Source organism: Pseudopodoces humilis, chromosome 3 (assembly GCF_049639895.1).
Source record: "Pseudopodoces humilis isolate 2021_Gansu_Grassland_sample_001 chromosome 3, ASM4963989v1, whole genome shotgun sequence".
Lineage (NCBI taxonomy): Eukaryota > Metazoa > Chordata > Aves > Passeriformes > Paridae > Pseudopodoces > Pseudopodoces humilis.
The window spans coordinates 9,046,686-9,058,967 of record NC_142202.1 but is presented as its reverse complement, the minus strand read 5'-3'; the positions used below and the strand labels follow the sequence as shown (position 1 = coordinate 9,058,967).

The 12,282-nt window shown below is 43.9% G+C and overlaps 1 protein-coding gene across 2 annotated transcripts in view; it reads right to left on the bottom strand.

The window, feature by feature from the left end:
• SPRED2 (sprouty related EVH1 domain containing 2) overlaps window positions 1–12,282 on the bottom strand; it is a 58,259-nt gene that overhangs the window by 33,214 nt on the left and 12,763 nt on the right. The window contains exon 1 of one of the 2 annotated variants that reach the window (XM_005525410.3): window positions 144–228. The exons of the other annotated variant lie outside the window; for it this stretch is intronic. Coding sequence (XP_005525467.1) covers window positions 144–160 — 17 coding nt within the window. The 5' untranslated portion in view covers window positions 161–228. Of the gene's footprint in view, window positions 1–143; window positions 229–12,282 lie in introns of those variants that run through there. 2 annotated transcript variants of the gene reach the window in all.

The following is a 12,282-nucleotide window of genomic DNA, read 5'->3' as shown; positions in this document are numbered from 1 at the left end:
AAGACTTCATACATATTCACTGATAAATTATATGCTGATTTAGACAACATTCAGAAGGGCTGTGGGGGCAGATGGGGAAGGCGGAGGAGAAAGAACCCCAAGAGTAAAAAATATGGAATTACACGCAGCCAGAGCACGCTTACCTGCTGGGGGATGCCATTTCCTCTGCATTTTAAACCTTTACTGCTCCGTTTTAGCAGCATTGGCAGCAGCAGCCTCCCCGTCTGTGCTGGTTACCCCGCGTCCCAGCGGGCGGGCAGGCGGCTTCCCCCCATGCGTGATTCAGTCTCCTTGAGGGATGTGCTGCATTGTGCGGCGTGAGTCATCCCAGAGGTATTCTGCACATTACAGCCCCAGCCGGACCATTACTCATTTGCAATATCCTCCCGGCTCGGAAGGGAACATCGACCAAAGATCCTTGTTTCCCCACCCCGGTTATAGGCTGGGGGAAAAAAAAAAAGATGAAATAATGACGGTACAGCTGCCATAAACTCATGACTGGGGTGTTTAGCAGCAGCTGATGGGGCAAACGTGCAGCTGAGAGGCTGCCCCAGCTCGGCAGGCCTGTCACCAGGCACCCAGGGCTGCAAACAGGTCCAAAGTTGAATGCAGGTGTCATTTCCTCTGGTAGCCCGTCAGCATTCCCAAAAGCTGCCAACACAGCGCTGGGACCAAGGGTCCAACCAACACAGAAGGCTTGGAGGAAGCACTCAGCCTTCCAATGTGTCTGCCTCCATCGCACCTTTTAATGGGGTTTAAAATACTTCTTTAAATACAAGTTGGTATATCTAAGTATCAGCTATAGCTCCTCATATACCCCATCTTTGCTGGCAGCCCACACAACTTAAGTGCCAACAGTGACATCCCTGCACAGGAGCTCTGTTTGGGAGACTGGGTCTCAAACGCTCCCTCGCTGCTCAGAAACCTTCCCAACTGCAGGAATCCCTCACTCAGCCAGGGTGTTGTGTATGTCCCCACAAGTTCCATGATGATCCTTAATGCCCTCTCATTAAAGCAGAAATGTTGCTCAAGAAATGCCTCAGCATCGGTAACAAGAATAAAAATTGTTGACACTAGAGCTCTGAAGGCAGCGTCTAAAAATATCTGCCCAGTTTCTGAACTAATCTATGCTCATGATTAGGCAGGAGAGGAGAAGAAAGCTAACTGTTTCCAGGCTCAGCTGCTTCTGTCTGCCTTAAATCTAAAGGCTTTAACCCTGATTTGGGACAAAAATCCCTTTTTCCCCAAGGTGGAGAATGGTGACTGAAGTGATGCTGCCTGCAAGCATCCTTCAGCAGAAAGCTGCATCCCCACTTCACAGACACTGACAACCTAAAATCACAAGTGCTCCAGAAAACTTGGACCATGGATATTGAGCTAAAGACCAATGAGGCTTGAACCCACCTTCAGTGAGCAGACACCAGGCTGCATGGAGGATGCTGGAACATCACAGGGGGTAGGACTAGATGGCCTTTAAAGGTCTCTTCCCATCCAAGCCATTTTGATTCTGTGACATTCTGACATTTGTTCACTGCTTCTTGCCAGTGCCCAGCAAGTGTGGAGGTGCAGCCGAGGCAACTATTTGTAGCTTGGCTGGATTTTGTCATGACAATGGAATCAAGCTACAGCCCAAAGCCATGATGAAGACAACAGGCAGCATGCAAAGTTTGTTACAGTGGTATCAATGGGTATCTACATTTACTGAATTTCAATATACGACATAAAAAGATCTTTAGTTTAATGGCCAATGGATAGTCTGTGTTGGTAGAAGTGCATTTGCAACCAATGGGTTAAATCATCAGTCAGAGCATCATGCTATTCAAGTAATTAAAAATAGTAGGTGGGTTTTTTTTTAGATTTTAATTGCACATCCCCAGTCCACATCTTCTCCTATCCAGATGTGCCAGACTGCCACTTCACTTTCCACTTCAAGCTCTGCAGCAACACTGCTTTTACCTTGAAATGCTTAATGCAGCACCCATCAGCTCAATCCTCAGCAAGAGCTCAGAACGTAAGTCTAAAGCAACTTCAGCCAGAAAAATTCAAGGAAGCTGCCTGGCAATTTTTGCTGCAAGTCCAGTTTCTAAAGCTTTTCTCCCACAGGATGGGGAAAGATGAAATTAGCCTCCCTGTGTAAGACAAAACTATCCTTGAATAAGCTGTGTTGTAATCATGCTTTTGAAGCAACATCTTGAGCAGTTACATCTCCCCAAAGCCTTCCTGTTTTCTTGCCTTCCTACTGGTCTGCAGACCATCCTGCCACTGGTCCTCCTAAAAACTCAAGGCTCAACACACAGAGAGACTTGGGGCCATCAGAAGGTTCTTACAGATGAGCAACATTAACAAACAGTTCCAATATAACAAATTACATTACAGAAAAGCCATCACACTGTACAGGTACCACAATCTCACAGCTGCTGTGGGGCAGCTCTCAGCTCCTGCTGGGTTGAGCCACTACCTGGGTAATCTCTGCAAAGCTGCTGCTCTGCCCAGGGTCAGGAGCAGGGGGACAAACACTGCATGTGAAAATGCAAGACAGAAAAGCTCTGATACAAATGTTACAGCATGTTCAATCCATAGTGATGGAAATAATGCCCTTGCCTTTTGTCTACATCCAGAAGCTGTTGCATCAGTCAAGAAGAATCACCAACTCATTCAGCCCTGCTCCCAAGGGTTTTCTCCAAAGGGAAGCAGATACCAAGTCACTGGATCAGCATCAACTGAATCACTCACTGGTTGGGTTCTCACCTTTGCACATGTTCTTTAACCTTAAGGCTACGCTAACAAACCTCAGCTCCAAGACTAGCAATGCTGCTGCCATTTTAAAAAAATTATTATTAAAATAACTGTATTTTATCCCTTAAATGCTGCCCAGTCCAGCAGATTGCACATCCAACCCTACAGCTTGGTTCTACAGTGAAATATCCTCTGAAGTTTTCCTGCAATTCCTGACATGGACTGGTGCGTGGCTGTGCCGACACATGAACGTTTTCGCTGTTTCCCAGCAAAATTCATGCTGCTACAGGGTTCTGCTGCTAGAAATCTAAAGTAAACTCTGCACCTGGAGAGCCAGCAAGGCGGTGGATCTGCCTTTTGCTGCCTGCCAGCCAAATGCAAGCACAATTCAAAGAGCTGAGACAGTGGCTGAAGCAAGAGGAGCCCATTTTCACTGCAGCTGCTGGAGCACTTTTGGAGAGGAGAATGAAATTCAATCACCTTGTTAACAGCACTCATGTCAATGGGCTGAACTTCTGCAGCAAAATATTAACAGAGCACCCAGGAGCAGGCCCTGGCAGCTGTGAACTGGGCACAAAGGTGTCTCAGCACCTGCAGTCCCAGGTCCATTTTAGAAATACTGGAACTTGTTATTCCTCGTCCTCTGGAAACACCAGGCAACCTACCTTAAGTGTAGCATTCAAGATTGAAGACAGCAGTAGTGTCTGAACGCTGCTTGCTGTGCCTTGTAAGAGGTGAAGAAGGTCACTCTTCACCATTTTTGTTTAAATTAAAAAAAAATAAATTAAAAATTCCACACCAATAGAACAAACAAACAAACAAAAAACCCCCAAACAATCAAACACCCTCCAAACAAACAACAAATTCTAACAAAAGAGTTCACAGACAGGGCCAGTGTATTTTTATGCCCAACACTTGAGAGACACCCACTGCACTTACGCTATCCCTGCTGTCCACAAAGCTTTCTTGAATACTTGGTTCATTAAGCTGTGTCATAGGGAAGAGCAGGAAGTATGGCAAAAATAGGAAGAAGAGCACAAAAGTAGATCCTTAGGAAGGACTTCAGACATTTTATGATATGTTTTAGGCTGCTAAACATTCCAGGAGCACAGAAATGCTCCTCCTTACATATCATTACCATGTTTTCCCTATTTTGAATGTCATTCTTATAGATGAATGGACCTTTGTACATATGTATGACAACAAAAAATGACCCCAGCACAGATGGGTATTTCCAGCCAGGATTTGGGTGGAGGCCATATGGATTTCATTTTCCTGAAGACAGATCAAAGGAAAGTGCCAAGAGCGTCTTACTCGACTCCAAATAAACATCCATGACCAGAAAAGAGGTTACACAAATGAAATGCACCGAGCTCCTCTACGCCGGAAAAGCCTCATGTGCTTTTCTTCTAATTAAACCCTTCCTCCATGGCTCCTAATTGATACCTGGACAAACAGCTGTAATATACTCCAGGAAATCTAACCCTGTACTTTGCCTTACTTGTGTGACACGGCCTCAGTCATCACAGGGCACACTGCAAACTTTCATTTTCTTGATAGGAAACTGGGTCTAAAAGCAAGCTACTAAAAAACCAAGGCCTTGCTCCTCCCTTTTTATTTTGCACTTTAATACGTAGCTCAAAGTAGAGGTACTCAAGTGTGAATCTTTTAACCATTGCATCTTCGCTTTCCCTTTCTTCAGGATAATTTTTTTTTTTACCATGTGAGTACTCTCAGACTGATTATGCACATCCTAAACCAGATGTATTATTTTTTGTCTTCTCCAATTTCTTCCCTCTAAATTTCAAATAATCTTTACTGCTCTCTGAAGGCTGGCACTATCTTCTGGAAAGCCCCATGCCACAACTCAGTATTCCGTGGTAAAACCACCTGCAGACCAAGAGGCACACACCAGGATATGATAACCTTTATCCACCTACATTCCTAAAATCACTGAAAACTCCTGTAAAACTGTGCTGACCAGCTCCAGCTTCACACTCTCCAATCTGATGTTGACTGTATTTCCTGTCAGCCAGCTCCCTGTTTTGCCAGGGACTGACTTGAACTACCCAGCTTAAGTTTTCAGGATCACTCTGCCTCTCTGTCAGTGTTAGTAAAACATTATCTTGCCCTTAAAATGTACCTTGTCCAGCTCTTCTTTTCAGTGCTCTTGGGAACAAGCTGTTCTTTTATAGACGTAAAAGGAAGATGGTTAACGCTTATGATTCCACTTTCATTTTAAGTAATGTGGGAATTATTTTATTGCTCATTTATGACAGCGATCCTCACATTCTGCCTTCTTTGGAGCACAGAATAAAACACAAGGCAGGCTTCCCCTCCTGTGAGAGGTACTGCAAGTGTCAACAGGACTGCCTTGGATCCAGCATTAAGTATTTTCGTAAGGGCATGCAGTGTAGGACAAGGGGGAATGGCTTTAAGATGAAAGAAGGCAGGTTTAGGTTAAATATTAAATTCTTTATTCACAGAGTGGTGAGGCACTGGCAAAGGCTGCCCAGAGAAGCTGTGGATGGCCCCTTCCTGAAGTGTTTAAGGTCAGCTGGATGGGGTTTTAAGCAACCTGGTCTAGTGGGAGATGTTCCCTGCCCACAGCAGGGGCTTTGGAGCAAGACGAGTTTTAAGGTCCTTTCCGATCCAAACCATTCTATGGTTCTATGATTCTATTTCTTAGCTTACTGATTTTATTATTTAAGTTCAATAGCAGGCAGAGATTTCTCACCAGTACCTTTGGTTTCCTCTGGCCAACTGTGTGCATCTCCTAACCCCTACTTTGTTCTCCCTGCAGCCAGCTTTCCTGTTTACATCTTTGCCGGCGCTTCCCTTGCACAGCCGAAGGGCTTTGGAAAAAGGACAAACAAACAAGCGTTTCCTCAAAATGCTGGCAGTTGCGTGCCTCTGCCTCTCTCCCTACCACTGTCCTTTGCCTGGTCACAACACTGTCACATGCATTTAATGGCTTGTATTTCCTGTGCTCTGCTTTAACAGGCAGAATCTTTTAAATGCTGAAAGATACGGTGGTGCCAAGTGCCTGCTGAATGTGTCGCTGGCAGGAGGGATATTGCTTGCACACAGCAGAGGAGCCAACCAGGGGAATCATCTTGGGGTCATCCTACTTTCTCATTCTGGCAGGTAAGGATGAGTTGTTCAACACACTGCACGTTCATGCTCTCACATCTCAATTCCTTCTGACAAGTTTCAGTATAGGGACAGCTGGAGTCCTCTGATACATATGAAGGGGATCAAAGACTCCCATGGTCTTTCCTTTTAGCAGCAAAGATGGTGAAGCAGCTTCTCATCCTGTACCCACCAGGGTTTTTGGTACACTCACTGTTAGCTGGGAGGTGCCATCTCAAATCTTCTGGATTCATTGGTGAATACCACATCAGACCAAAAAAACTTGCTAAGAGCTTATGCAAATCTATTAATTTAAATGTCCACAGCACTGTTTAAAAGCAACAAAAAATGAACCCTGAAGAGAAGCAACATTATCTCCTTGCAGATGACCTATGGGAAGAACGCATCTACCTTTTATGTTCAGGCAAAGCCCCATACCATATACCATCAATTTCCAATAAATTGTTGAAGTATCTAAACGGGAGAAAGAAGGTATACCCTGATTTTTTGTTCTAACTTCACACTGGTTCTTCTCTGTCTCAAGCTGTGTAACAACCACTCTACGCATGTTCAGCAGATGATAATGAAACCGCAAGTGTTTATCTCAATCCAAAATGGCTTAATTTTTTTCCTCCCCTTAAACTCAGATTTAACTAGGGTTTTAATTCCAAGGACAAAAGGTACATGCTTACCCTTTTATGCTCCACCTACAAATTTGGTTTTTTTTCCCTTAAGGCAGTTTCATCCAGCTACAAGTGTGACTTTAGAATTTATCTGTCTTTGCCACCATGTCCACTAATACCTTGGAGCAAGAGAAATTCTAGCAAGGAGAGCCTTGGTCTGAAGATGGGTCTCTGCTGTATTTGTGCAAAGGGAGGTCAGCTCTATGCCCAGCACTCTGCTGTGATGTTCTGGCTCCCAGACAAATGGCAGCAGAAGAGTGATGTGTCGAGACTGCCCTGCAAGGCCTTCTCTTCCACTAGAAATTAACAATCAGAGAAAACAGCAATGGCTTTCCAGCCTCCTAAAGGAGATATCATTGTCCAGAAGCAAGATGAGTACAAACTTTGCTGCAGTTTTGCACCATAATGGGAAATCACAAGTTGACAAGAGGTCTGAAAAAAACCCCAAACAAAAGAAAACTCCTCCACGCCTCTCTGAGTGTGATAAAAGGATATTTCCAGCTTTATTCTGCAAGGTGGGGCAAAGGCCTACAAGCTGCTCCTTTGTCCAGGGATGCCTTTTTATTAATGTCAGCACCATCAGGAGGCTGCTGCCCAACCTGTGCTTCCTCCAGCACAGGGACAGACCTGGGAGCCAGCAGATGCTGTGGATATCAACACAACCCAGGGCATTCCGCCACGGAAACCCGAGGCGGTGCCAGAAGGAGCTCTGACTTACAGGCCCAGCTCCAGCGGATTCAGTGATGGAGTCAGATGACAACAGCTCCTTTCGAAATACAAAGCTGAGGGGGAAAGTCAGTTACCCACCCAAATCCAGTGATCTCCCTTGGAAATGCATGGATGATGCACACCATCAATTTTGAGAGGGGAGAAATCACATTTCTCCTGTCTTCACCCTGTCCAGATGTGCTTGGGCTGCAATGACACCAGCAAGGAGTTGGGAGTTAAGACACATACACAAATGCATGTTTTAGGAGGAATATATTTACACATTTAGTGCCTATACTTACAAACTGTGTTGAGATTAGCTAGAAGTTCCAAAAGTTAGTAGTGTAGCAGCTGAAAAGATTGTTTCCATCCCATTATAACAAGGCAATGCAACATCTGGATGTGGAAAACAGGCACTTCCCTGCTGACTAATGGCCAATGCTGACCTTGCTCAAGGATTAGGTGGAAATCTGTGGCTGTCTCAAGAGACAGCCTAGGATGTAGCAGCATCCCTCCTCTGGAATTCCAGCTAGCACTCAGACAGGAGTCCTCCAGATGCATTCACAACCAAGTAAATGAAGTTTAGCTGAAACAACGTTTTGCCAAAACTAACACAATGACAGTGACCTCTGGAATCTGGTGCTACTTGCATATGTCCTAAAGGATGCCATCAACCAAGTCATAAAAAAGGTACTTTAACCCTTGGCAGTGATTAATCTAGATATTTTTTCTAGCAAAAAAGCCTTATTACTAAGGGGAGTTTCCTATTATTTAAAGGAAAATTCAGAGGAGAACAAGCAGATACTAATTTGTTAAAAAAGACAGATAAACATGTACAGGAAATACTTCTATGAAGGTCCTGATCCTCTGAAGATTAACAATCTACAGTACTGGAGACAAAACCATGACACTGAGGAAACAAGCAAACTATAAAAACAGGAAGAAGTGGAAGTTTATTTTTTTAATGTTATTTTGAGGGAATATTTGTTTTTCTGAAGCTTAAGATACCAGCAAAAACCTCCATCTGCAGGTCATACTATTCTCTATACAAAAGCAGCTGCAGTGAGTTTCCTCACCCAGGTCCCCAGAGCTGTCAGATGGGGAGGCCATCCTGCACATTACAGATCTGCTGTTTCCCTAACCAGCACTGTAGTTCAGTTTTCACCTCATCTAAAGCCATTGTGAATTGATGCATGGACAATGCTCTGTAGCTGACACCAATAAATCAAGTTATTTTGAAGTTGCATTTCCCCCACAGGCACGGGACTAGGCGTTCCCTCCAGATATGTATTTTGGTATATTTACTGTAGCAGTATTAAGGCAGTGCTTGTTGGAAACAAGGGCTCTGCCACAAACAGAAAAGTTGTTCTGGACTTTCCTGCCTTAAGTTTTCGTTCAAGTGAAAATAAAACATCACCGCTGTGAATGACAAGGATGCAGCTGGGGTGTGCTGGGGCCAACCATCACTTCTGCAGCAACCTGGTGGCACTATTTTCAGACCAGCACAGGTCCCCAAAGCTGAACAGACCCCATCACTTTGTCTGGAGGCACCAAACTTCTGTCTCAGAAACATCTTGTGTGCACTCATGGCAGCATCACAAGGAGCCCTCAGACTCCTTTTACATCATACATAACTTATCTTCCATGAGTGAGTCAGGCTGAGGCACAGCACTGTCCAGGGGTCTTCTGCTGTTAAAGGAGGTGGGGAGAGTAGGAGACAGGGACCCCCACCCCCCCCATCAATTTGTCTTCACTCAGGATCTTTTAGAAGCATCTTTTTCTTGCAAAAGCCTGCAAAAAATTTAGATAATTCCCACTGCACCCAATGCCATGTGCATGTACTCAATGCCAACCTAAGAGCAGAATTCCCAGAGCACAGAAAGCCATCAATGCAGAAAATAAGCTTAACTTAACCTGAAAAAAAGGTTTAAATATTTATGCTCCTAATATGTCCTCATCACTCCTCAGTACCATTTATAGTTGAATTATTTTTGTCCACTGAAAGTCATCCCTTTGAACTAGGGCATTCACAGTTTAGAAAATACAATTAAATTTCCACGTTAGTTAGTGCATGTTAGTTAACTATCAGAGGGAAAATGATACACGTTAAGAAAATGCAAGTGCAACACCATCAGTGCTTTCCACTTGGATTTGACCTCTACTATGACTGCAGTAATGATGCAGATGTTACTTGTACGGTTATTGCACACAAATATTTTAGTATCTCTATACTGGATCAGATATTAAGCAGTTGCTATTTGACACATGCTACACCAAGCCACATGCCTTCTGCTTTTGTATTAAGAACAGAACTGCCTGTAACAGTACAGTCATCAGTGGGTACCCACCTTTTACCAATTCACATTTCCTTTCCACATGACTACCTGCATTCAAATCCTGCTGACCTGCTGCAAATGGCAAGACCAGTTTTTACCTTTGCTACCTTCTGGGTTTGTCTGCACCACGTGTGCTCCTGTACCAGGGTTTTATGGGACCAAACGTTCTACACCACCTTGTAGCTCCTCCTGTTAAGTACTGGTATTGGTAATTAAACAACTTGCATCAATTACAAACAGAAATTGGAATAATAATAACAACAATAATAGATGGAGCTCATGAGCACCAGCTTCTAGGAAATCACTACCAGAAACACTGCTGAAGTTCATGCTCTCTGGCTAATAATTAAGTACTTGAGGTGGTGGTAAGGAGCTGCACCCATACACAGTGCTTACCAAGGCTTCCTGTGCTTTCCACCCTGATATGTCACATAGAAAACTCATTTCAACTCTGAAATGACACCCAGATATCCTGACTTCACCCCTTTGCTCCAGATGAAGGAATGAGCCATCAAAACACCCTGTGCAATGCTTCCACAAAAGCACCAAACTTTCACTCCTGCCACTGAGGCAGGTCATCAGTAGAGAGCTCACTAGCAAAATACAATAGTGTTTTACTCCATTGTCTGCCAATACTCAAGAGATACTTTCAGAAGTCATGGACTGGCTCTACAAGTCCTTTTCTTAAATGCATATGAAAACAGTAAGAAGTAACAGCAAAGCACAATAAAATGGTGGGTGCCTCATCCAGCTTCTGAGCTCTGGCAGCTCTGGTGACAGGACACAGTGTCCAGGACAGTTGTAAGCCAGATGATGCTGAAAGCATTGGACTTTTGTTCTGGGACATCTCATGGCTTCATTTTGCACAGTCCTGGCTGCATGGGGCATTTCTGCCTTATGCATTAATCAACCAGTGTTAGAGGTCCATCAGTACTTGGCACACCAATGACATGAGAAATAAAATCACAACAACAATAATAAAATTCAATCAGCTTTGAAAATCTTCATGGCATTTACAGACTCTGGACTCTCCTGCCAACCAAGGTAGTGATGGGGCAGGCTGAGCTCTGGTGCCAGGGACCCCAGAATACCCATCATGCCTATAATGACCAGCTGTTGCCAGTATGGAGGATGGTACAGGCACTGTTTCAAAAATCCCACTCCTGGATAGTGCCTGGGACTTCCTCTGCCAAGCACATGGCATTGCAAGCTCCAAGAGGCTCCTCAGTTGCCTTCCTGAAATGCTGCTGTGGAATGGGCAGAGAGGGCTTTGATGAGCCCAGAGGTTCTCACACTGTCTCCACACAGCTGGTTTTATTAACTTTAGCCTTATTAACTTAACTTTAAGCTGCTGAAGGTGTTACAACCCATTTAGATTTGCAGGGATAATATTAAGCTTTTCCTTTGATAGGGAGTGATTTTTGTGCGGTGCCACAATGCTTGTTCCGGCAAGCTTTCTATTCACCTGGGGCAAGCATGCTTTTTCAAGCTTAATTAGATCACATCCCTAGCTAAATAAACTTAATAGTTAATTGAAACTTCATGCCAACCTATGGTCTGCTCTGCATGTCTCTCATGCCTCGTGTAATAGAAGTCCAAGGGTGGGAGAGCAGCGTGGGGTGGGGAGAAGGTTTAATTTTAGCCAAAAGGAAGAACAGAGTCAGCACACTGCCTAGCTGAAGAAACAAACAAAAAAATAAAAACCCACTCTGCCACAACCCTGCTCCATGACATGAACTGACTAGTATTTGCATATAAGGCAGAGGAGTGCTGAATGCCAAAAAGTGCTCACAAAACTAGAGGTACAACCACGGACAACACAAGCCAGGAGTGCTGTGCTATGCAGTGTGGGGGGATAGCCTGCACCAGCCTTGGAGATGCCAACAAAGCACTCTCGACAAAACTAAGGATTATCCTGCAGAGGGGAAGTTATCACACAGAGAAGCAAGTATCTTTTTTAAGCACAGAAGAGGTTAGTATATTTAACATCTTAATTAGCTCAGGAATGACAAAGCCACAGTGCTGCAGAAGAAGTTCCTGTATTTAAAATGCTCCAAAATAAAATTAACATACAGGGACAGGATTTTAGCCTTTTAGGTATTTCTTTCCCCCATATTTAAAGTCTAGCTTTCAAAATAAGTTACATATAAAACAGCAAGAACATATACAAGCTGTAAACAAGCACAAACCTTTCAACCTTTCTTTATTCAATTAACTGAAGAAACTCATTCATGTTCCCTATAATGCAGCAGCTTCCAACAAATCACACTTTGCCCTCTCTCCAGGCATATGTTTCTTCCTGGGATTCAAAGATTTCCCTTTGGTGTCAAGGGAGCTTCTAAATCCCCTTTATGAATTACATAGCAAGAGATGTCTGAAACAGGTGCTCAACCAAGACAATCCCATTAAAGCCATCCAAGGAAAACTCTCCTTGGTTTTCTGCCATCTCACTAACCTAGGGAGCTCTAAGGACAGCTCTGGCTGTCTGACAGGTAGGACTGCCCTGGACCTTATGTAATACATTTTTCAGAAAAAGATTATAAACTTTCCAAGTTTTCTGCTGTCCAGAATTTGAAGCAAAACACCAAATCAGCAAAACACCCCAAAGGGGTTACTTCTTTCATTGTTCAATACTTATCAAGTGTCTTGAAATGCATGACATAATAGGAAAATTCACCCATGGATTA